The sequence below is a fragment of the Crinia signifera genome, chromosome 5, assembly GCF_055691185.1.
Source record: "Crinia signifera chromosome 5, ASM5569118v1, whole genome shotgun sequence".
Classification (NCBI taxonomy): Eukaryota; Metazoa; Chordata; class Amphibia; order Anura; family Myobatrachidae; genus Crinia; species Crinia signifera.
Genome location: NC_139221.1, coordinates 158,899,719 through 158,926,528, shown reverse-complemented (window position 1 = coordinate 158,926,528; position 26,810 = coordinate 158,899,719). Strand labels below are relative to the sequence as shown.

General features: G+C 42.2%; 1 protein-coding gene across 3 annotated transcripts in view; it reads right to left on the bottom strand.

Moving 5' to 3' along the window:
* Nucleotides 1-298: 298 nt before the first annotated feature.
* The window catches only part of C5H7orf57 (chromosome 5 C7orf57 homolog), a 62,032-nt gene continuing 35,520 nt past the window's right edge, over nucleotides 299-26,810 (bottom strand). For all 3 annotated transcript variants that reach the window (XM_083188178.1, XM_083188176.1, XM_083188177.1), the window contains exons 3-8: nucleotides 19,906-20,097; nucleotides 17,506-17,611; nucleotides 7,489-7,645; nucleotides 5,056-5,180; nucleotides 3,134-3,255; nucleotides 299-510 (exon numbers count right to left, since the gene is read on the bottom strand). In XM_083188178.1, coding sequence (XP_083044304.1) covers nucleotides 500-510; nucleotides 3,134-3,255; nucleotides 5,056-5,180; nucleotides 7,489-7,645; nucleotides 17,506-17,611; nucleotides 19,906-20,097 — 713 coding nt within the window. In that variant the 3' untranslated portion in view covers nucleotides 299-499. The remainder of the gene's footprint in view (nucleotides 511-3,133; nucleotides 3,256-5,055; nucleotides 5,181-7,488; nucleotides 7,646-17,505; nucleotides 17,612-19,905; nucleotides 20,098-26,810) is intronic.

The window sequence follows — 26,810 nt, the reverse complement described above, 5'->3', positions numbered from 1 at the left end:
GTAAAAGGAGGGTTATGTTTCGAATCTGCCAAGCGGCTTAGTGAGAGACTGAACACCCATTGTGGACTTGAACCTTATGTACCTCTCTTTGACAAAGATCCTTGCTGGATTGAATGTTGGTTTTTTTTTCAGGCAGCTTCACTTGGTATGTTTTTTTTGTCTTTATTCAAAATAAACAAAAAAGTTTTTTACATAACTCATTTGGTGAGTGCTCCTTTTCCCTATCTGGGAATACTTGAGACACACACACACACACACACACACACACACACACACTATATAGAGACTTAACAAGTCATTTAGTACTAAAAGCAAAATTTTATTTTATTTAAATACAAGGCCATTTGAACAAGAATTATTTTCCAACAATTAAGCACTAGAACATCGCTTTGCCTTAACAGAACCAAAAAGCAGTTCAACACAGTATTTATTATTAACGTTTCAAAATGTGCAGTGTGTGGTTTTAGTAACAATCCAGTTTGGAAGCGGCTACCTGTTTTTAATCGGAACCTGAAAAACAAAGCAAAAACAGTGGAAACCAGTGTGAGGAGGAAATACTGAGTATTGTAGAGGATAAAATGCAAATACATCAAAACGGAATAATTAGATCAATATATGTGGACTAAATAAAATTGAAGGCATCTGCATTTTTCCTTACTGCTTCACCACAAGACAAGCAGCAAACTGCCAAAAGGAGCAGACTAAACAGTGTTAAGGTGCGTAGACACGGGCATAAAATAGCTGGCAATATGGTCGCTGAGCGACCATATTGCCAGCAATTGCAGTGTGCACCGACGATAAATCGCCAGGTGCACTCTCCCGTTTTCAGCCCCCTAATGGTCGCTGGTCGGAAGAGCATGCTCCGCCAACCAGCGACTTCCCCTGCCCCTTCTCCCGGCAGTGTGTCATTTTCAGCAGCGACCATCTCTAGTCGCTGCTGAAAATGGACACTGAGCAATATGATTGCTAGTAATATATTGCCAGCGATCGTATTGCTCCATGTGCACACAGCTTAGGCACACACAAGAGTGGGAGTGTCAGTGTGTAACTGCCCAATTACTAGAACACCAGACTCCGAGGGGTTTATTTACCAAGATGAGGGTTAAGTTAAAGATTTGATGTTGCCCATATCAACCAGATTCTACTTCTTATTTATTTAGCACCTTCTACAAGAAGAGACAGAATCTAATTGGTTGCCCATAGCAACATCCCTTCTTCAATATAACTTCATCTTCGTAAATAAACTCCTATAACTCAAAAGGAAAGCAGAAAAGTATTAATTTTGTGAGGCACTTTATGCAGTGATATTAGTTACAGTAATATATTCAAACTGTAGGGGGTTATTTAATATGTGCTTATATTTACTGACAGGAACTATCGGCAATCGCCTATTCAATGCTGCCGGTAATGAAAGCATTAAAGGGGGTCAAATCCTACAAGTCAGAGCTGCTTTGGTCGGAAAAAGATGCAGATTGTTCATTTCATGGCCATTTACGCTGATTCCACTCGGAACATTGAACTCCAACTGTCGAATCAGATGAAAACGGCCCGGGACTCTTGGGACGTTCTGACAGTCGGAATCCCGGATTGAATACCCCACCTAACCTTCTTAAACCTCTCCTATCCAATTACATACCTAATGTACAGCACAAGCATGCTCATTTATTTCCTCTCACCTGATCCCAAGCCAGCATTGCTGGGTCCCTGTATCATTCAGCCCAAGAGCCTTTGCAATCTGGTGGACCATTATACAATAGATAAAACCTATTCTTGTGTATCAATGTCAATTACCCATAGGTTTTAAGCTTGACTGTTTGTAACCATATTTCCAATTGTAAAGCGCAACAGAACTTGATGCACTGTATAAAACTGTTAACTCCTTGAGTGGTGGGTTTTGCTGGGGCAGGACAAACCTACCAGGGCAGGTTTGTCCTGCCCCAGCAAAACCCACCACAGAAAGTTGGAAGCCCCCCTTCACCTCCGCTCCCTGCTGCCGCTGCCTAAGCCGCTTGTCACATTCAACAGTGATGTCGGCGGCAGGCTGGGGGATGTTCGCGGTGGCTCGGGAAGACTTGGGTGCCTGAGTGCTCCGAGTCCCACCGACGAGGTCACTGTAAAATGAATGACGGCTGGCTGGCGGGCGGGCCAAGGGAGCTCCGGCGTACCGATCGCCGGAGCAAAGGTGACGGGGGGGACTGGAAGGGCTCTAGAGGTGCTGCGCCAGTGGTGCACACCTGGACACCACTGGCGCACACCTATTCTATATTCGTGGTATGCCTGGAAATTTTCAGAGGCATACCACCCAAGGGGTTAATAAATAAAAATAATTGTTACATGTATTACTGCATAAAATAGTGCCCCACAGTAGAATACTTGTCTTCCTTCCTTTTCCTAGACTGCGCTAGTTTATAGGTTGTAGATACAATCTACATTGTAGCTATCTCTTGTGTAGATGCTTCCCTGGTTGGAAGCATCTACACTATAGGTCTCTCAAAAGGTTTGATGCATCTCCCCTATAAAGTTCTACTGTATGAGGTCTATGACAATTAGATTTGGGTTACTTAACAATTAGAGATAATTTGTTCCAACTTGTGCAGATGTTTACTCTAGCCTATACTGTAGTCTAGGTTAGAAATGTTAGAGGATTGTCTTTTACTCTTGATAAGCCAAGATGACCTTCCAGATATAGGCACAAGTGTGCTGTGGCATCCTGGGGTGTCTCGAGACACTTGCAAGGGTGCCTTGGATTGGTGGTCCAGGACCAATTCAAATTATTTATGGACAGTAGGCAAATTCATAGATGGTGGCTACTAATCTTGTCCCGCACCACAAAACTAAACATAAGAGGACAAAACACCATTTAGTTAAAATGTAACATTTTAATAAAATTTCTCAATTAGAAACTTTTGGCTTGGGTGCTGTGAATTTTTTTTTTTTTGTAAAACTCTAGTACACAATGATAAAAAAGAAGGTTTGGGAAACACTGCCCTAACAAAGTGATTATCAGTTTCTGGTAAAATAGATTTTTGCCATTTTAACAAGCGCAGACAAATATTGTGTTTTAGCACTAGACATAAAATGATATATTTGTGCATTCTTGTAGTAAGAGACCCTGGCATTATGTGTACTTCACCTTTCATCATGGCCTTCTGTGGAGGCTTCTTGTCTTGATCACTTTGCTCACGGAACCAATCATCGCCATATCCATTGCTGAGCAACTTGCCAAAATTTACGGACTCATTTTTATTCCCTGGCCTCCAGTGTGAGTCAAAGGAAAAAAAAAAAGGGACAAAACAAAGTTGTTTTCATACATCTAACAAAATATAGGTTTGTATCTTCAGTCTTTGCTTAGGCTGCCAAGTTTTGGATAAAATAGTAAACAATATTTAATTAATATAATAATCCGCTATGGCCTGCCCAGCCTCAGACCGCCACAGTGGATGTCGTGTTGACACGGACACCGAAACATACCACCACATCCCCTCGCTATGCTCAGCACACTATTTTATTCTCCCACCACACCCTAGTGGATGGTAGGGCATTAAATACTGCCTGTCGGCATGTTGGCTCAAAAGAAACAGTAAAAAAATCAAATAAAAATAATGTCGACCTAGCTGCATGTCAACCTACTTGGTGGTGACCCAATGACGGTATCCCCTTTGCAATATACGACAAATTGGCCTAGAAGGAGTTATGCTTCCCAGAAATCAATGCTTTACTATTCTCTCCTTTTATTACTGACTGGAAGTTACCAATTACATTCTCTTTATTGGCCTACTGGAAGGACAACTAGAAATGCAGATAGAAAAGATGAATGAGAATAAAGATTAATGGTAAGCATTTCCAGAACAAACAGCAAGTATGAAAATACAGTTGGTGATGTTCTTTACACCAGATATTTAGCAATGTTGATCATTTTCGATGGAGGAATGCAACCTCCAGTTTAGCATGTCCTCTTACTCCCTTTTAAAAAGGTAGTGATCTCAAAAAACATAAAACCCTGCATGGACATTACGAACGCCATCTAAATAATTTAGTATCATGCAGTTCAACACAATACTGCCTCCAACATAATACTCCCTCCCCTACCCCACCAAACTCTTATTAGTGTAAATAATGTAGGGTATCTCATTTCTATTTATAAATTAAATATAGGGGGAGCAATTAAATTAGCCTTGGATTGAAACCCCAGGGTCATTCAATTAGCCCCGAAGGAGTTATCAGGGATAAATTTTCACCGGACTCGGCCTCTAGAAAAAAAAATAATAATAATAATAATAATAATCCAGTAACTAGCGGAGTAATTGGTGCCATGACTCACACAGAATCTGAGAAAAGTTCACTGATTTGCATGTTAAGATGCTACTTTAAAGGCAAGAACGAGGCTGTCGGGTGAATAAGTAATAGCCATGAAAAAGTTATTAACAGCTTATTGAATGCCCTTCAAAACACTGACTCCTGTGCGGTAAAACAAACAAAAAAAAGCAACATTTATTCATCACATACAGTAGCTACTGTAACCACATTTAGAAATAAAATATTCTATACATACAAAAATGGAAATATCTGGAAGGGAGAAAATAAAAAAGTGAAGTATTTAATCCAGGTGATACTTCAAACCAATAGGAAGATATACAGATGGAGAGCCTGTCAGCCAGCCTTTAAAAATCGCCAGATCTCCTGAGCAGGCTGGCAGACAGGAGCTCCATCTGACGGGGATGCTCGAGCGTCTCACACGGCGGCGAGGGGAGGAAGGTTGTTGTCTCAGTCAGAAATGGGCACGAGAGTCTCATGTGCCCCTTCTGGTGGCAGGTAGGGGCAGCTGGTAAATTGCAATCGAATCACCAGGGGCAGCTCCAATGTGAGCTGTTCCATCTGTATGTATGGCATATTGCAAACCAGCCAACAGTGTCACAACCATGCCATGCTCAATTTGCCCCTGCATACACACCAATAGCTACACATAAGTACTTACCCAAGATGTACAAAATAACTGATCATGTATCTGCAAAGATCAGGTCTAGTTCTCAGATTCGGCCCTACTAATATACTTACATTGGGGGGAAAAAGCATTTTTTCCCAAGTTTGTCCTTTTTGGCTTCTGAGGGAGCTGGTCCTTTCCCAGCCGCAAGCCCCGTGTTATCATGGTCAGCTTTTGGATTTATTGCTGGTAACTTCACCTATGTGAAAGAAAATGTAAAAAGGGATGAGAGAAAGGAAAAAAAAAAAATTGGTAACAAGTGTCTGTGGCTTTCAGAAAAAGAAAAGTCGGTACTTGTTTCCTAGCAGGGCGCCCACTACTCTATTTACGTAGTGGGCTATTCAGGGTAAGGAAATTGGATCGCATCGTATGCCCTTAATGGCATCCAATCAGATGAGATCCAATTTATTATCTTATCCTATCTTTTTATCTTATCCTATCTTTTTAATGGGCTAAGTCAGAGAATACATTAAAAAGATAGGATAAGATAAAAAAATCGTATGGCATACAATGAGATGGGATCCAATTTTTTTTATCTTATCCTATCTTTTTAATGGTGAGAGCGCCTAAATACATGTGAAAGATAGGATGCCCCCCACTATCCACGCCACCCCGTAGCGTGGCGAGCACGGTTGACGCCACCCCGCCATCAACGTGAACCCGAAGAGTGGCGAGCGCAGCGAGCCCGCGAGGGGCGGCGGTACGCGTCCTCCGACCTTTTCATGCCCTACTATCCACTAGGGCGTGGAGTGAGAATAGAATAGTGTGGCGAGCGCAGCGAGCCACCGAGCCCGAAGCGTGGCGAGCCCCGCGAGGGGACGCGGATACCTTCACAGGTAAACGCGTCCCTTCGCGGGCTTCCCAGGTGTCCGCGTCGAGGGGACGCGTATAACTGTGAAGGTATCCGCGTCCCCTCGCGGGGCTCGCCACACTATTCAATTCTCACTCCACGCCCTAGTGGATAGTAGGGCATGAAAAGGTCGGAGGACGCGTACCGCCCCCCCTTGCGGGCACGCTGCGCTCGCCACGCTTCGGGTTCACGTTGATGGCGGGGTGGCGTCAACCATGCTCGCCACGCTACGGGGTGGCGTGGATAGTGGGGGGCATCCTATCTTTCACATGTATTTAGGCGCTTTCACCATTAAAAAGATAGGATAAGATAAAAAAAATTGGATCCCATACGATTTTTTTATCTTATCCTATCTTTTTAATGTATTCTCTGACTTAGCCCATTAAAAAGATAGGATAAGATAATAAATTGGATCTCATCTGATTGGATGCCATTAAGGGCATACGATGCGATGCGATTTCACTACGGTGCCGTACGTAGAAAATCTGGGCGCCCTGCTAGGAAACAAGTACCGAAAAGTCTTTCCATCAAAATTAAAAACATATATAAAAGGTTTAAAGTATACTTTAAACCTTTCATAGCTGAGGGCTCTCACCCTTGTGTGGAGGTCATTTCTTTCAAATTTACACGGTTAACATTCCAACAGCAATGATTTTCCACACAATTTTTGCCAGAAGACCCTATATTTTTTAAAGAATATACTAATATACTGTCAAATGGATTGGGACCAGTTTATTTAAAATTTAGTCTGCAGGATAGTGTTACAAGTGTGATTAAAGTGTTGCATACCAAGCTAAAATCAACAGTGTTTCCTAGTTGCACTGCATCACAACTAAGACCTGGAGGCTCACGTGTGCCAGGCATCTTACGTGGCATATTGAGGTTAGATGTAGGAGACCACACTATAGAACGGTTCTCACCTACACCTTGACAAAGGAGCGCAGCCCCAAAACGTTGGTTGTGATTGTTTCACCATTTAATACATGTATTTATCAAGACCTCAGAGTGCCTGCCCCCCCTCCCCCCTGCAGCTAACCATTGACCAAGTTTATACTACTTTTACTCTGTTTTGACTGTGTAATATTCTCCATTGCAGTTTGCGCACAGTAATGACAAGTAGGAGGGGGGGCCCCTTTATAAAGTGCCCCTGGCCCCCCGAAGGCTTAATCCAGCTCTGAGCATGGGGATGATGCATGTGTTGATGGTGCGTCCAACAATTGCATCTAAAGACACAAGGCAAATGCCTCAGTCCTCGCACATTATTTATAGTTTCTTATATAGCGCACACATATTCCGCAGCGCTTCGCATAAAATATTTGAACATTCACATCAGTCCCTGCACCAGTGGAGCTTACAATCTATATTCCCTACCACATGTATACAGACATTCTAGGGTTAATTTTGTTGGAAGCCAATTAACCTACCTGTATACTTTTGGATTGTGGGAGGAAACCGGAGTACCCGGAGTAAACCCACGCAAGCACGGGGAGAATAAACAAACTCCGCACAGTTAGAGCCATGGTGGGAATCAAACCCATGACCTCAGTGCTGCGAGGCAGTAACAATTACACCATCCGTACTCGTAAAATGTAATTGCATTGGATGTGTGTCTTGGATAGTATTTTTGAGCTATTAGGCTAAAAGTAGATTCCAATACCTTTTTGTCCTGGTTTCCGTTGTCATCTGAGTCACGCTGCCACATGCTTTTTTGGTCAGAGTCAAATGGTCCCCTTTTTCCTTCATATTTCTGGTAAATTTGCTCTGTATCATATTCTTCATGAACCATGTAGTCTGGAACATTTCTCAGTGGTGCACTGTTGTTTTACATTATAAAAAACAGAACACAAATGAAGTCAATTAACTGTGAAATATGAAGTGTTATGCACTTCCATAAAAAGGGTGAGTTAAGGTGGGATCTATCAGATCCTGAGTAAACATAACAATCTACTGAAGGACAGAAAGATTACCGTTCCATCCTTCATTAGCAGACAGCAGGTCTCAAGAAACATCACATGCAACCACAATGAGGGATATGTCCAATCTGTCATTTCTGAGACCATATTGGTGCGATTATGATGTTGCACCATCCAACTGAAAGATTTCTTCAGCCTCACATATCGAGGAAGACTAAAAAAACGTTATACCTCTAAAGATATTGGAGGGGAGAGATCAGCATTGCAAAACATTTTAGTGTTACACCTTACAACTAATTCTATAAAATGATCTAGTCTTTAGTCAACACAAGTCCGAAATTACCTGCTGTCACAAAACACAGATGATGAAAGTACCAGCCAGATGAAAGTACAGTTGAAATATAGAACCACATTTTTTGCACAAGCTACTACAACATAGAGAAGAGAAAATAAACCTCCCACCCACACAAACAGTGATCACGGTCCCCTATTGGGAACATTTATCATGCCTAATATAGGGAAAGTGCAGTAGAGCTACATAGCAAGCAAATACAGTAGTCTGCTTAATTCTTATTTAAGCAGTATGGTTTCTCATTGATGTGCCAGTTGCACCATCTTAACCTCCAAAGTTAGCTCATAATTTAGCTCACTGGCTCATGAACTGAAGATCAACCACAAGGAAGATGCAAAGTGGTTAGCAGTGGCCACAAGTAGCCACCCCCTAATTTGTGAGCCTTCCAAGAGTGGGAAGATATGGAGATTAGTCCGTACTATGGGCTCCAATTCAGACCCTGTAACAAGGCTGCAAATTTGCAGGGCTGCCAATAAGGAGAATGTGTACGTGCGTGAGGATCCCTGCAAATGAACCGCTCGCAAGATGATTGACAAGAGTCAGGCGTCTGTGGGTGGCACCCCAGTGTTTTCTGGGAGTGCCGCCGAAAATTTCAGGAAGATACTGGCTGTTGGAAGGGAGGGCCGCTGAGGTCAGCAAGGGGCTGACATCACAGTGCCAAGTAAGTCTTGGCTTATGCGGCGCTGCACATATGGTCTACAATTTAGTCCGTAGTCATGCTATCCAATGTAGAGTATAATTAATATTACCGTCATGTACAGTATGTTACTGTTATTTTCAGGTCTGTAAAGATACACTGGGGAAGTGTCAATAGAGATGAAGGGACGATGCCACTGGAGCGATACAGATGGAGGGGGAAAGAGGCTATAGACTATTCATAACTGGTGGTTACAGTGGGTTGGCTAATCAGACGCAGATGTAATGTAGTAGGACAGGTTACGGGAGTTCTACAAGTGTGTTGCTGAAAGTGGCTTCATATAGAGATGCTGACTCACACTGGAGGCCATATTCAGACAGAAAGATAGGGCTAGTCTAAGTGTCAATCATGCTACAGATGGTGTGGTGTTATGATGCACAAAGCAGGATTGCAGAATCTGTAGACACTGAAAGGGAGTGTCTCAGTCCTTGCCCATTCAGATGTAGGTATGTACAGACCCAAGGAGGGCTGGGACTTCGTCCAACTCAGAATCAGGCTCAATGAGGGGGGAATATCCCACCACTCACTCAACATACCCTGCCTTTATTAGGGCTGCTTCCAAAAACTTCCCAGGCTTGTTTTCTATCCCAAGTCGTGTGTGTGTGTTAATATATTGAATTAACAGCTTCATGAAATTGTAACTGAATTGAAGCATTTTCCAAGTTATTTTATAAATAAAAGCTACTGCATTACCACTTGTGACCAGCAGATGGATGAACGAAGCCCATCTTTCTTACAATGCTGTCTTCTGCAATATTATTAGAATACTAAACTGAAAAATACATTTACATTAAAATATACTACAGATAGAGTATCCCTTATCCGAAATGCTCAGGGCCAGGAGAATTTTGAAAAAAAAAAGGTATATTTTTAGTTTTTCATACACAACGATAGATTGCTCCAGGGTTGTCACTGGTGCAATGCTTCATTGGTACTGGGAATGCTTAACAAGGCGGGCAGCGGGGGCACAAAAAAAAAAAAAAAAACCACAATAATAATTTGCAGCAGAGATACTCTACCTGTTTGAACAAATATCCATCCCTGTATTTATAAGCTCATTTTAGGTTATATTCCTCTATAGGATGTCATGCACTGCTGAGGTTTATTACATGATCATTATATAACTATTACTACAAGTTCCTAAAGCTCCGTACACACGGGGCGACACTGAACTTTTGCTGAGTGGCATGCTCAAGCTTAAGGGGTGTCCCGCAATGCTTTGTGTGGGGCTTTACCTATTCTTAATAGGCAAAAAACCTGTGATCTAGCAGGCACTGGCTTTCCCTGCAGGGAAAAGCGACGCTCGCACAGCACCGTCACCCGCAATAGTGACACCCGCACAGCACAGTCACCTGGGGCAATACACCTGGAGCAATTAGGGTTCCATTTCTAAGAGATCTAGTGAGATCGCTTAGAAACGGAGGCTGAAATCGCCCAATATGTATGCCCCTTTATTCTGTAGCTTGTATGTAGGTTTTTTCTTTTGTTGTTTGTAATAGTTTTAAAAAAGCAAACAGCAAATAAGCAGGTAGAGATGTATCTTCTCTCAGCCAGCCCATGGAAGTGCCAGATTCCCTGAGCTGGCGGAGAGGCTCTGCATCTGACGGGCCCCTTCAAGTGGTGGCAGGTGGCGGAATCCCAGCCTGTCTCCGCTTCAGGTGGGCTTGCACCCTTCTGGCGGATGGGGAACATCGGCTTTTGAAGCTAATAAGCGCTGCTCCATCTCTATGGAAAAATTCTGCAAAGTAAGAATGCTTTTAAAAAAATAAAATAAAAAAAATAAAAAGGATGTGCCAATAGTTTTTTTTTTTAATCTCATTTAACAAAATGGGAAGTGAATGACCAGAAAATAAATCTAAAATAAATATTTGGTGTGACCAAACATTTCTCTTCAAAATAGCATACATTCTTATATGTACACTTGCAAAGTAAGGGATTTTGTAAGATTATAGTTAGGTGTGTGATTAATCAAAACAGGTTATAATGATCATTTTCATTTGTACTGTAGGTTGAAACAGTCATTAACTGAAAAACAAACTGCTGTGTAGGTGGGTGAAGAAAGTCAAAGTCTGCTTCAAAAGTGAAGTTGTGGAAGACAGTGTGGAACCAATCAGTTGCAATCTAATATCTTCTAGAAGGTGCTCAATAAATAAGTAGATACTGATGGGATGCCCATAGAAACATCCCATGTGAAATGGAACTCCCATATTAGTAAATTCCCCCCAGGGTAGTTTTACTGCATCAGTAAGGTCTCTCTCAGGCAAAAGATTTCATAGCAGACTGGGGTTTCAAAATTTGCTCTTCAGGCTCTTTTGAAGAAGCACAAAGTAACGAGTAACAGATGCGGTGACGGCCAAGGAAACTTAGTGATCAGATGAAAGTTTATTTCCCTTCAAAATAAGATGTCCAGCGGTGCCATCAGATCAGAACTGGCAGAAACCAGTGGGATCTACCATTCACAGAAGTCAGGCCAGAAGGGGCTCCAATTTTATTATGCAGCAGGACAACCCCAAACATACAGCCAAGTCATTAAAAACTACAGTATATGCAGAGAAAGGAGTCCCGGAAGGACAGAAGGATTTGAGCAAGCTTACATACACAGATGAACTGTGGTTAGTTCTACAATATGGGCCTTATTCTAGTTCACTCTTTTCTGACAAAATCCTTCTTCGATGGACAAAACCATGTGCACTGCAGGGGGGGCAGATGTAACATGTGCAGAGAGAATTAGATTTGGGCGAGTTATTTTGTTTCTGTGCAGGGTAAATACTGGCTGCTTTATTTTTACACTGCAATATAGATCTCACTTTGAAGTAAAAACCCCACCCAGATCTAATTCTCAAGTTACATCTGTCCCCCTGCAGTGCACATGGTTTTGTCCATCTAAGAAGGATTTTGTCAGAAAGAGTGAACTAGAATAAGGCCCTATGTTTAGAAAAACCTTCCTGTCGAGTTCTTTCAGAAACGGTTTGCCTAGAAGAATTGATGTCGTTTTGAAGGCAAAGGGTGGCCACATCAAACATTGATTTGTTTTAGATTTCTATTCTGTCCGTTCACTTTGCATTTTGTTAATTGATAGAAATAAACTACTAAAGGAATTGTATAGTAATTCCATCATCTAGGCAAATATTAAATATGGTAAAAGGTAGAGTTTAAACCGACAAATGCCAAGAAAATAGAAAGACTAGAGCAGTCCAATGCTTTTGGTGGCCCTAGGGATACATTCTGAGGGGCAGATTTATTAAGCCATGGAGAGTGATAAAGTTGCAAAAAATAAAGTACCAATCAGCTCCTTTCATTTTTGAAATACAGCCAAACATGACAGTGAGGAGCTGATTGGTTTACTTTAGCTCTCCATATGAGTCTTGCGTCATGTAGTAGCAACTCACACTTTCTAGTTTAAACTGCCATTGAATTGATATACATGGTAAAGGATGGGTGACATGCACCTTTTGCAGTCCAAATTTTTTGCAATTCAAACATTCTGGTTGAAAATTTAATTTTTTTAATTATTATTATTCAAAAACGGTCTACATTGAATGTTGAACGATGTTAATGTGGTTCACCATTGGATCTGCTACTAGCGTTAGGGCTGCCGAGCCTGAAGACGTTGGACTTGAAAGGGTTAAGCTGTGTACACACTATACCAGGGGTTCCCAAAGTTATTGAATCACGGCACCCCAAAAAAATCAAAAATGCTTTCGCGGCACCCTTAGGCTGAAAATTTCTGATTGAGAAAGTCGGAAACAAATATTAAAGTTAAATAAATTGTGTTTACATCGCATCCTTAGGACCAGTTATGTGGTAATGGACAGGATTCCCTTCTGTTTGTCCACAATTTGACTATTATAATGGTCCAGGACCAATTCAACTTCTTTATGTCCACCAACCCAGGGCACCCCTGTAAGTCCCAAGGCACACAGTTTGGGAACCACTGCACTTTACGATATGCTGTGTAGTCTTGCTAGTTTGACAAATCTGCACAAATGTGTACACCCAACCTATTATTTAATTTTTGTTGATCGCATTGTCCCATCTGATGTTCTGCACTTCAGAGGAGATGATGTGGTGCATATTGTGTAGGAGTCACACAAGATATTGGACTCAAGTGTCAATGTGAGCAACAATAAATTGGAAACAATATACTGTACCATAATTCCACAAGATTGCATAGTGTGTATGCTAGAAATAGCGTGTTCTGGAATTGTATTATTGTGAGTGAAACTGTAACGACTGTGCACTACTTCTTGGCTAACATGGTCTTTTGTGACAGTAGAGTCTTCTCTCCCTAAATACAATCCGTAGAGCTGAAATTCAGAAATGGATTTTTATAATTTTTTGGAACGCAGTAACAGTGCTTCAACCCTAAAAAGTTTGGGAAGAAAAAAGATCCCCTAGGTCTGATTTTTTTTTAAATGGCTTTAAAAAAAAAAGAAGAGATCATTGTCCTGAGGGACTTTAGTCTACCTAATGTAAACTGGGAGGTGGCTGTTGCTAGTTTCCTTAGACTTCGCCACCTCTTTAAGGGGGTTATTTTGGTTCACTCTCTGACAAATTCCTTCTTATACCCCTTTTACACCGCCGAAAAATCCGGGTCAGCAGCAGGTCAGACCCGGATCATCGGCGGTGTAAATAGGGTATATCCGTGTCCATTTACTCGGGTCCTCTACCCAGGTAGATCCCGGATAGGACCAGTGTAAATGCTGGTATAAATGGTCCCGCTGCGAGTCCAGGCACACGCAGCGGGTCCACAGCGTGCAGCGCTGGGGAAGCTGTGCCCAGCTGCTGCGAGAGGAGGGGGGTCCCTGCGGCTGCTGAGGGGAGGGGGGGGGGGTACCTGTCAGCCTGAGGTCGGAGGGGATGATGTGCGCCGCTGCTGCTGTACCTCCCCCCGGCAGCCGGTCCCTGCAGTGAATGGACAGTCATAGTCAGTCCCTTCAGCGCATGGGAACTAGTACTAGTTCCCATGCGCTGGAGGGACCCAAGCTACTGACTGTCCATTCGGCGCAGGAACTTCACGGCTGCGGGGGGAGATACAGCAGCAGCGGCGCACATCATCCCCTCCGACCTCAGGCTGACAGGTACCCCCCTCCCCTCAGCAGTCGCAGGGACCCCCTCCTCCCAGCACCTGGGGACAGCTTCCCCATCTACCCCCTCAAAAATATTCAAGTAGTAGTAAATATAATATAATATACCCCCTTGGCAACAAGCAAGCATTTTTAACGACATCCACGAGCAAAGGCAGGGCTGAGGGCTGACCCAGGTTAAGTGTAAATGGTGCAGACCCAGGTCGAAGTGCTGTGTAAATGGGGTATAAAGCAGGGTCAGACCCTGGAAACTCCAGCGTTCCAAGACCAGGGTCCGACCAGGGTTTTTGGTGTAAAAGGGGTATTAGATGGACAAAACCATGTGTACTGCAGGTGGGGCAGATGTAACTTGTGCAGAGAGAATTAGATTTGGGTGGGGTTTTACTTCAAAGTGAGATCTATATTGCAGTGTAAAAATAAAGCAGCCAGTATTTACCTTGCGCAGAAACAAAATAACTCACCCAAATCTAATTCTCTCTGCACATTTTACATCTGCCACCCTGCAGTGCACATGGTTTTGTCCATCTAAGAAGGATTTTGTCAGAAAGAGTGAACTAGAATAAGGCCCTAAATTCCTTGCAAGGAGAATCCCTCCAGCAACTGGTGAAACTCCCACATTGGTGACAGAATATCAGATGTAAATGTGGGTTAAAACCAAGAATCCAGTGATCCAGCAGTACTGTTTAGTATAAAGACAAATTGTCACATTTGTCTTATATGGATTGGACAGCCTCTTTGATCAAGAAAGAAGAACTTGCTCAATTGTTTTGATACATGGTTAATATATACACGCACATTAGCTTTACAATTGAAAAATCACAATTAAACACTGCATCCACTTGACTACATAGTACAATTTACAGGTTTTGGAAAGAGGTTTGAGATGCATTTTGCTAGTTATGATCTTTTTTTTTTTTTTTAAATGTGTCATCTATGTATGAGGTGACCTTTTTCCGATATTGAACTCGATTGTTTCTTTAACAGCAGTGTGTCATATTGTATTATATGGTATGCTATTTGTAGGATGTTTTCCTCTTGTTCAGGAGTGTAAAAAAAAAAAAAAAAAAAAAATTATACATATACAGGTTGAGTATCCCGTATCAGAATTATTCACAAAAAAAAAAAAAAAAAAAACTTGGATTTTTGGAACAATTCAAATTTATTAATTTGTTTCCCCAACCCTTTTTTTATACTTAGCAAGTCCTCCGGCGTCCATGGCAGGCCTTCAGCATCCTCTCCAGCGGTCCCAGGAGTGCTTTGCACCGGCGCACCTGGGAACTCGCGAGAAGCACTCCTGGGACCGCTGGATACGCCGGAAACGGTGCTGAAGGCCTGCTGCGGATGACAATGTGGACGCCGAGGGACCACCACCAGGGGACAGGTAAGTATATTCCAAAAAAACTGAAAAAATTCCCTTATCCGGAATGCTTGTGGTCCCGAGCATTTCAGATAAGGGATACTAAACCTGCATAGTTTTGGGCACAAACTCTTTGTGTCAGAACAATTTTGCAGGGATGTCTGCCTCTTGTAGGTTCTACCGCTTTCAAGCATGTAGCCTCCTCCTCCTAAGCCCTACCAGGGGCAACTTATACGTGAATGTTGCTTATCTAAACTTTAATAAGGCGATGCGGGACCGTTAAACAAATTGGAAAGTTTTGGATTGGATTCAATCACTGTTGAATGGATAAGATCTTTGTTGCAGAATAGGAAAAACATTAGTTGTAGTAAACAGTACTGTATATTCAAAAGGAGGGGAAAATTATCAGTGAGGTTCGGAGACCTGTACCCGAGATGCTGTAAATGGTATTAAAAAGGAAAATATGCCTTTTTGTAGAGGACACAGAAGTATGCAATAGGGTAGATCACAGGTCTTCAACCTGTGGCCCTCCAGATGTTGTGGAACTACATGTCCCAGCATGCCCTGACAGTTTTGGCATGCTCTTATAGGAAAAAATGTGGCAATGCATGTTGAACATGTAGTTTCACAACATCTGGGGGGCCCCATAGGTTGAAGAACCATGGTAGATACACCAGGAAGGGTAAAATAAAGAACTGAGGAATGGGCAAGAACATGGCAACTATTTGTTAGTGTAGAAATGCAGAATCATGTACTTAGAGTAGGTCTCAAAAATCTACATCTGCTTAACATACAGATGTAGCCAGATTCATCATTGCCCCCACAAGCAACATACTGTACGTGGATATTGGAGATCCCTTCGCCAAGTTTATGCATCTGTCACTTCCGAGGCACATAGAAACACATTGATCAGTGATGGCGCAGCGCTGCAGGTGCAACATAGGCGCACCAAAGTGGCCGTTGCACAGCAATGATAAGTGCTGCTACATCACTGGTATCAAGAGTACTATAAATGGAAACTACAGAGTAGGAAAGGGATCTAGGAGTCAGCATTTCAAGTGACTTAGGCAGGTAAACAATACCACTAGGGAAGCTAATCGTGGGGCATGTTTTAAATCCCGGGATTGGCTTCCCTAATAAATAAACGCCCCGCACTTTAACTTACATGGGCGGTTGCTGCCGGGAGGTATGGCATGCACAGCATGACTTCTGACCATGCCACACTGTGCGGAGCTGCACAGCCAGGGACAGGAGAAGCCAGGCAGCGTCTGAGCAAATGCTCAGATGCTGTCCAGTATTAGACTGCACTTGCGCAGTTTGGAATCCCTGCAAATTAGAGGCCAAATCCCAAGATTGGCAACCCTAAATACAACAAAGCAATGAGAAAGACAAGATATATATATATATATAGATATATATATTAATGTCACTGTATAAATCATTGGTATGACCTAATCTAGAATACTGTGCTCAGTTCTGGAGTGCAATTAAAATGGTGCTACAGCAAAAAGAAAAAAAAAAAAAAAACACACACACAAAACATCGAAAGGTCTTAATAGGTATAGTTAACGGAAAGAGAGATATAAAATAGAAAATTTCAAATATAACCAAGGTCCAGGAGGGAAACATTCTTTAAAATAACAAAAGCACTAGAACATGAGAAACAGTTTCAGTGAATTAAGTTCAGTTCAGGTAAAATTTGAGGAAAAGTTACATCACAGAAAGGGTAGTGGATATGCGAAACATCCTCCTGTCAGAGGTGGTAGAGGCCAAGACAGTAGAGCAATTTAAACACGCTTGGGATAAGCATATGGCTATCCTTACAAAAGTACAAAATCAGGATGACAGACGAGATGGGCCAAGAGGTTCTTATCGGACATACTGTAAATTCGATATGTCTATGTTTAAGTTGAAGAGTCACCCCCCACATTCACCCTACCTCATTACCTCACCTGTCCTGTTCTTCCCTTCCTCTACTTCATCTTCAGTCTCCTTGACAATTTTGACACCTACTTCTGAACTGATGCTGATTTTAGTTCTACCAGCTATACCCCTATTTATACTGTATCTTTCAACACACCCTGTACGTTACCTTGTAATTTGTTTTTTTGTTTGCTATGTACGGCGCTGCGGACACTTTGCGGCGCCTTATAAACGTACTTCTACTACTACTACTACTACTACTACAACAACTTCCTAGATTTTTAAAATGGGCAGTATTTTATATAGTCTGATAAACATGCCATTTAATAGATAAAATTAGCTTACGCAGTTGGTTCAGTAGGAGATACATCCTCATGAGTGTACCAGTTAGGGGTTGCATAGGAGACTGCCGAAGTTTTGTTATTTGCGGATGCCATTGGTTTCAATAAATCTATAGGATAAAAAAAAAAGTCATTTTATGGATGGAGCAAAACAAATTCATACAAACAAGTCATGTTTTACACATTTTCTTGCATATCTGAATACTGAAGTGCACCTAACAATCAGTTTTAGCCCCATAATTTGATTCGGTTGGAAATGTGGTAGTTGTATTATATGTTTAATACACAAAACACCTGTGTAGTTTGCAATTATGGTATGACTACATATGTCTCCTCATACACCTAGCCTCAACATGCAATGCGGCACAAGACACCTGATGCAAACAAGCAGTGCCTAGAGCAGTAGTTCCCAAACTGTGTGCCATGGAAACCTGGGGTACCAGAGGTGGCTGCAGCGCCTACCAAGTAGTGCACAGGGAGAGTACACAGCACATATACTGTATACATGCATGTAATATACATGTTGGATCAATCCCTCAGGAATCACCAGCACTGGCCAATCAATAAGCTATTATGGTATCACCGTGATCTCCCCCTGCACTACTTTCGGTACATCTGTCAGACCAGATTTAGGTCTACAGTCAATAGGTCGACATGGGCCTACACTTTTTTTTTACCCGAATGTCGACACAGTTGGAGTAGAACCGCAGCCCCTCGCAATGCTGCGCTCGGCACACTTTCATTCTCCCACCACGCCCTAGTGGATGGTAGGGCATGAAATACCGCCTGTTGGTACATGTCAGCTCAAAAAACAGTGAAAAACTCATGTCGACCTAATGACTAAACCCATGTCGACATTTAACCCTGTCGACCTTGGGGCCAGTCGACCTACCGGAGTTGACCTAATGACTGTCGACCTAAGTGTGGTCTGACAGATGACCGTTTCCCTTGCAGGGGTGCCTCGAGTTGGTGTTACAGAACCAATTCATATTAATTTTGATCAAAGTAATTTATAAAACTAGTGCTTCTGGCTCCCAATCATAAAATGTGGACAAACAGAACTAAATGTCTCAATACATAATTAAACCTAAATATAAACACAATTTAATATTCATTTTCTTAATTGCTCAATAAGAATTGGCCTAGGGGTACCATAGGGCTCCTTGAGATAACAAAAAAAAAAAAAAAAAAGTGAACCATTGGCCTAGAGCAGCGATTCTCAAACTGTGGGTCCCAATCTTCTCAGCATGGGGGTCGCGACTCCATGTTACTGACCATCAGGCTGCTGACTTTTATAATCTCAGCCAGTGATTTCAAGGAGATCTGTTGAATGGTCTGTTATTTTAGACTGCTCACATCATGTTGTGTCCCCACAATGCTTCCATGTATGTGCTGTCTGCTGACTACACACGTGATGTGATGACTATCTGCAGTAACTTGCTGGGGTCCCGTAATTTTTATTGTCTGATGGGGTCCCAGAGCAAAATAGTTTAAGGACCTCTGGCCTAGTCATTTTTGTGTGGAACGTGCATCTTAAATGCAATGAATGTGACAAAACCACTACACTATAATGTACTGAGTATTTGGATAGGCACACTTACGTATATCTGAAAATAAAGTGCTACAATGTTGTAGCTTTGTACCATGTCGTGTTGTGCATCTTACACCAATGTAGTCAAAAACAGATACACAAGAATTAATTCATACTGTCACACAGATAAAAAAGTGATGCCTATCAAATTAATCATTGCAGTCTAGTGAAGTGATTTTGTTGCACAGTATTGCAACTAAAGGCCCCCATACACTACCGTGATTTGGGACAATTTCACCCGAGAAACCGGGCCAAATTGGGTGCATATGATGTCCCCTCAGGTCCGATGCGCGGTCCCGTGCGCATCAGACCCGAGTCGGCGGTCGGACTGGGATGCAGGTCCCACCTCGGAGCCGTCTACCGGCGGCGGTGAACAGGGGTTGTGTGCGATCACATATTAAAAGGACCCCCTGACACCTGGGAAGGTCCCAGGCAATCGGCTTCCCAAGTCCTGGGCTTCACACAGACTGCACACACACACACACACTGGAAAAAAAAAAATTAGTTGGGGAACAATTTGCAGCTAATTGCCGATCCAGCAAGTTTTTGCATGCCCTGCTTAGCAATTTGCAGGCTTGCACAAGGCAGGATTTTACTGTTGCTGGGTGGTGAATACCTGATTGCATAACTCTGCAATTCAACTGAGCAGCGATCAGGTCTGAATAGCCCCCATGGTACAAACAGTTAAACCCATAGAAACCAATTCAGTATCTGATTTTAGCATTTTAGTATAGTCAGGCTGATTAATGCTATTATCTTGCTCTTTGCAATTAATAATGGGTTACAACCCATCATAAATACAGGAATCTTTACCTGGTCTGCCTCCTTGTTTGGCCAGTTTGACATAATCAGAATCTGTATCCTTAATCCAATGTCTACGGCTGTCGTTCATTAACTCATTATGAGGTTCTGCAAGATCACTCAAACCTGGTATTTGTGATGTTGGAGGAAGATCGTCTTTGCTGGTCTTCTCAGTCTCTTTCAAAGGTGCATGGTTAAACCAGTCTGTAAATATAAAAACCATCCGGTCATTGTGTATCCCAGGAATAATTTACACATACAAGGTTGTGGCTCTCGTTGCTCATAACATTCTCCCTTTGTTTACTAATGCGCCAATCCTATTAGTTGTGAGTTGGCCAACAGTGCAAGCAAGTGCAGCTACTGTATATGCTCTTACGGCACCTCCAGACTCCATAAAAGATATCCAAAAATCCCCCCCGTTTTCTCTTTCTCCTCCCAAATTAATTTTCCCTGTTGAAAGTTACTCATTCTATACCTTTGGATTCTTCATTTACCTTTCCAGTATTCCATTATGAATGCAGAAATGTATTTAATGTAAATTGCTGTAATGTTACCAAGGCATGTTCATGGTTTTAGATAATGGTGCAGATGTTGTCCATTAAAGAAAAGACAGTACCATACCCTTAGGCGCTGGAGTACGATTCGATGCAATAGTCATGTATGCGAGTGAGTAAATGCAGCCACAGTTAATAAATCCATGAGTGAAAAAAGCTGCGGGGTTGTTAACAGAATTTCCACACCATTGAAATGGCAACTAACCTGCATCCAACTGAAGTGATCACTTAGCTGGAGAATACATTTCAGAACAAATACATTTATAATAGAACATTTTCTGATGTCATTTTTTACTGGAGGTATCAGTATAGTAATTTGCATCTCAGCATTTTGGCCAATATCAAGTGTATCTGGGAATATGTTGCGGAACATGGCCCTTATTCAGATCTGATCGCAGTACAGTTTTTTTTCAAAATGGGCAAAACCATGTGCACTGCAGGTGTAACATGTATAGAGAGTTAGATTTGTGCGAATTATTTTGTTTCTGTGCATGGTAAATACTGGCTGCATTATTTTTACATTGCCATTTAGATTTCAGTTTGAACACACCACACCCAAATGTAACTCTCTGCACATGTTACATCTGCCCCACCTGCAGTGTATATGGTTTTGCCCATTGAGAACTAATTTGTACTGTGATCAGATCTGAATAAGGGCCTGTGTGTGTGTGTGTGAGAGAGAGATAGATATATATATAAAACAGGTAATAAATAAATAAATCGTATTTGTTCTCATCAGTGGATCTGGACCAACTCCTGGCAGAGAATAGGGAAAGACCAAACTAAGTAACCATTATAATGTCTGAGGCTATCTGGTATGGAGTGGGGAAAGTCTGCTTGAGTACTTCTTTCCCCATCAGGGACTGCACAAGGGTCGGCTCATGATGGGAAGGGGAGAAACAGACCTGAGTAAATGGCGCTCTTTTTGGGTGTTTGTAGCTTCTGGCGGAGAGTCAGCAAAAAGCCCACTGTAGTATCCATTACCATGCTGGGGATTGGAAAGGTCCCCAGATATTGAGCGGAAAACAGCTTGGTCAGATGCTGGAAGGTCAGCCTGAAGTGTATGGTGCCCCTGGTGCTACCCGAACATGCAATGGTGATTGGATAGCACCTTGCTCCCTCGGGTTGCATTATACAGCTTTTACCCTTGCCTTTTGGCTAGGACAGGGACACATTTTCACAGCCATACCCAGGCCTTTTGGCTAGGGTCTCTTCCTTGACATATTTATTTTCTACAAACTTGAGACACGTTTCAGTTTTTTGGTTGTGTTTGTCAAGCTTTTGCGGGCTGTAGGCATGACCCTTATAGGCTGCCTTGCTCCCCACATGCCTCACCCCTGTTGGGGAGAGCTGTGGCAGTCATCCCCGGGAAGTTGGGGCGACCCCCCCCATCCTCCTCATTAAGACTTTTGGCAATGAGGGGTTAGGGGAATAACTGAAGCCTTCTCCTTAATGTGAGAGTCCATACGTTCTCAGTATAATGATAGCTGTTTTAGCAAAGAACCACGTCTTTCCTCTGCACAACTCTTTATTCATAAGATTATTTTTAGTGAATATTAAAAACAGACTGTGTTCCTTAAAGACTGCAGGAAAAGAATCCAATGACTAACGATCCACCAAGTTCAGTCAAACAAATCAACATTTTACAATACACAATCATGGGCTCAAGTAAGTATAAACAAGTAGGAACAGTTGTCATGGTGATTAATGATCCTTGTAGCAGTGACATTAGGCATGTCACAACTGGTTTGCCTAAGGTTTTCATTTCTGTAAGGATAAGATCCTATGCTTAAGGCTCCCATTCTATACCCTGCCATTTACCTGCGACGGGGGGGGGGGGGGGGTCTGGGATCCCAGGTGGCATGACCGCTTATGATACACTGTATGTATGCTCCATTTGCATAGGATGTATCATATGCAATGTCATTGACTGCCACAGGATCAGTCAAATCCTTGTGGCAGCCATGGCAAGCTCTGGATCTGATCCCCACATTGGCTCCGTAGGTAAAAATAAAAATAAAAAAAACTATCTCTATTTATGATATAGCATTGTACACACAATTTACAGGCCCAATGGGTAAAAATCGTGTGAAAAAGGGCCAAAAGATTATGTATCAAACACACATTCTGGCACTTCTGTATATATGTTTAAATTGCACTCCGTTTAAGATTACAATATTTCCATCTATATATAGAAGCAAAAAAAATAAAAAAATTGTCCTGTCTTTCTATACAAATCCACAGATTACAAGGGAAGATCGCAAAATTTGACATAGGAGGAGCATATTAAAAACCATGGTCGATGCAACTAAAATAATTCCAAATTGAAATTAAGTGACTACATTTTTTACTAATTAAAAAACACAATTTTTGCTGTATGTTCTTGTGTATGTTCCAGCATATCTCTAAACTAAGCCAATCAGAAGAGGTGAAAGCTGACCCCTTGACCAATGGAAGACCTGCTGAAACTTATGGTTTTTCCCTTTAAATTACTGTTCCCTGGGCTAGGAGCTCATTATGCTGTGATCAATCTGACTAAATCAAATCAAATTTTGTCACATAGAAAAATCAGGCATAGTACAATATGTAAGGAAATGCTTTTTATACAACTGTCCTATATTACATCGGCTAGGAAGAGTGTAGAGAGAATGTGTCCGGTAAGTCCAGAAAAAAAAAAAAAAAAAAGAAAGTCCCAGTACTAGGAGGTCTGGTTGTACCAGGGCTTACCGTATATACTCGAGTATAAGTCGACCCGAATATAAGCCGAGGCACCTAATTTTACAACAAAAAAAAATTGGGAAAACTTATTGACTCAAGTGGGACCCTCACTCGAGTATAAGCCGAGGGGGGCTTTTTCAGCATAAAAAATGGTTCTGAAAAAGTAGGCTTATACTCGAGTATATATATGGTACTTTCTTTCTACTACAGTCTCCTTCTCCAGGAAGCGCTGCATAGGATGGCTGTAACTGTTACTTTTGTATAGTTGCTGATTGTACTTGTAATACTGAATGTGATTGAAACAGTGTTCCCATTGTGTTAACTTGTTACCCCTTTGGGTCCTCTAGGGACGAAATACATATGATTATTGGTTTGGACTTTTAATGTAAATTTATTTATCAATAGAGATCATTATTAAGGTTTGCGGGTACATGTGTATTATCGCTGCACCCACGATGTTCATCTTAGTACATACATTTTTAATTGTACAAGCACCGTGATGGGTACTTTCAATGTTAAATGCACCCCATTGTCAACGCCACCCCCCACTATGAATGCCAATCCGAAGCATGGCGAGCGCAGCGAGCCCGCGAGGGTCAGCGGTACGCGTCCTCTGACTTTTTCATACCCCCACTATCCACGTCGGCGTGGAGTTGATTTTAGATAGGGTGGCGAGCGGACATTGATGACTTCACATGTATTCCGCATGCGCTCACCATGCTTCGGGTTCGTATTCCCGCGTGCGCTCGCCACGCTTCGGGCTCGTATTCTGCATGTGCTCGCCACGCTATCTAGAATCAACTCCATGCCGACATGGATAGTGGGGGTATGAAAAGGTCGGAGGACGCGTACCGCTGCGCTCGCCACGCTTCGGGTTGGCATTCATAGTGGGGGTCGCGTTGACAATATGGGGGCATTTGTACAAGCACCCTGATGGGTGCATACAATGTTAATTAAAAAAAATATATTTTGACGCGAAAATCGCATGCCATTGCATACCTTATTTAGTGGTATGCGATGGGCACAGTGATAATACACAAGTACCGGTTTGCGTGTGTGAATTGCTGTTACCTAAATCCCGCCATAAGGGTATAACTAGAGTGTCAGACACTGATAAGGTACGCTAAGCAGCGCTATGCTTGGGTACACCCGTAGATAGGAATAAAGGTTAACAGGATGACGTGACGTAGCACTACGCAAACAGCACAACTGACTTATTGTCCATCGGTTTACTATATAATAGTATTTAACACTTGGAACAAACACGGCGGGAGTAACACACCCGTAGGGGTGAGGCAGCAGCACAGACTATATCAGGAAATGCATGATATGTCAGTGATGACAGGTCTGCATGTGACAGGGACATTGACATGCGGTGAGGAGGGGAATGGATATAGCACAAACTATCACACAGAGTTATATAGTAGCAGTAGCAGGGTCCCCCAACAGCACAGAGAAGATCAGGATTTTAAGATGCAGATTCATAAATGGGTGTATATGGAGAATATGAAGCAAGAAATTAAGATAAAATGTAAGATAAGAGGTAAAAATAAGTTTAGGATCATGCAGTAAAATAGAAATTACAAACACACGAGCAAGAAAGATGTACAAGTTCAATTCTCTTAAGTATGCCAGTAAACATAGGTTATATTTAGCTGGAAAAGTTAAAATTCCCATACTAAGTGATGTTTGGCTGGGGACAGCATTTCTCCTTAGCAAGTATTCCCCAATGTTGTGGCCTCTTGATAGTTTCCTGACATGTTTACCAGAAAGGGCTCCAAGCAACAAAAAGGCTAGGTTTATAAGCTTGGGCATAAAATCACTTACTATGCTTCATGTTAAAAGCCATAAAAGAATATAGGACTGCACACAGTGAAAAATAAAATGTCCGGTTCACATCACATATAATGCTTTTGGGGGTGCAGGACAAAGAGTGAGTGGAGTGAAAGACAAAGAAGGTGCCAGGGAAAGAGAAAAAAAGGAAATAAAAAAGGAGTATAGATGGAGAGACAGCAGGGGAGAGGGGTGGAGAAAGCAAAAAAACGGAAAGATGGAGTTAGGCACAGGGGTGAAATAGAGCAGTGGTCAGGGAACTCGGTCCTCATTACTCCACGCAGTGCATGTTTTGCAGGTCTCCTCACAGAATCACAAGTGAAATAATTAACTCCACCTGCGGACCTTATAATATGTGTCTGAGTAAGTACTACACCTGTGCACCTGCTGGATTACCAGCAAAACAGGCACTGTGTGGGGTAATGAGGAATGAGCACTCTGACCACTGAAATAGTGGATGAGGCGACATGAGGCGACAGAGGGGGGGGAGGGGGGGCCGGAGGAGAGGAGACATGTCTCCTTGCCAGCATCAGCGCAAGAAGTTATATGTATTATAACCATCTTATAGAAGTGAATACGATCCCACAAGCATGCAACGACCATAACACAGGAAAATTGCATTATTACGCTCTGCTGTCAAGCATTGTTGCCTTTTCCACTATCCAACTCACCTTCTATGGCTTGCCCCAACTCCTCCCATCATACACCTGTACATGCTGTTATGCCCTCTAGAATAGAATCATTAGTGTAGAGCAGGGGTAGCCAACTCCAGTCCTCGAGAGCTACCAACAGTTCACATTTTCCAGACAACCTAGCTGCTGCAAAGGTGCACTCATTACTCACTGACATTTTAAAAGATCCACAGCTGGAGCTAATTACTTCACTTGTGAATCTGTGAGGAGATCAGGAGAAATGTGAACTGTTGTTAGCTCTTAAGGACTGGAGTTGGCTACCCCTGGTGTAGAGAGACCCCTTCCTCCAAAGGAACAAGAAATCACAATGACAATTCTCAGAGAAAAAAAAATGGTTTTAGATCCCATTACATTAGCTATGTCAACACCCTCTTTCCTAAACAAGCATTTCAGCGTGGTGGCCACATTAGCTTCACCCCCTCCCCCGTGAAGGTATGCGGCATAATATGGAATGGGCATTATGGTGTGTGGCACAATATGTAGTGGTGCAGTGCATCTAAGGGGCACTACTGTGTGGTGTAATGTGAATTGGTAAGATAGCGCCTCTCATTACAGCCAGGGCGTGCCGTCAACAGCACCATTTTCTATGCAAGCCTACAGATTGCTATAAGCAGCCTGAGGTGCATCCAGAATCTAAATACCGACCCTCACTTACAGCAAGGATTTTAAGATGATATTTTTGAAATGGAAGTCTGGGGAAAGCATAGAGAATGTACTATAAAGTTAATCTAATATGGTCTGCCAAGTATAAATCAAAGTGAAGAAAGGAGAAAAATGAGGTATGCAAATTCAAGGAATTACCATCAAAATGGTAGGTTTCTCAAGCAGCAGCAAGAAAATTGACATGCAAATAGGTTTGTGGAATTATGATTTTAGATGCAAAATTGAACTATTAGAAAAAAACTGAAGCTATGAGGATTAAATAAAAAAAAACAATTAAACTGATGTATGACCAGGAGGAGATAATGAATGAAACAAACCGATGTTAGAGGAAGAGATATGGTCATAAATAGAGAACATTGTTACAGTAGCTAATGGATGGAGAGAAGATGAAACCGATAAATGCTTGAAACAAATAAAACACTATGGATTAACTGCTTCATGATTATCGAGAGTCTTC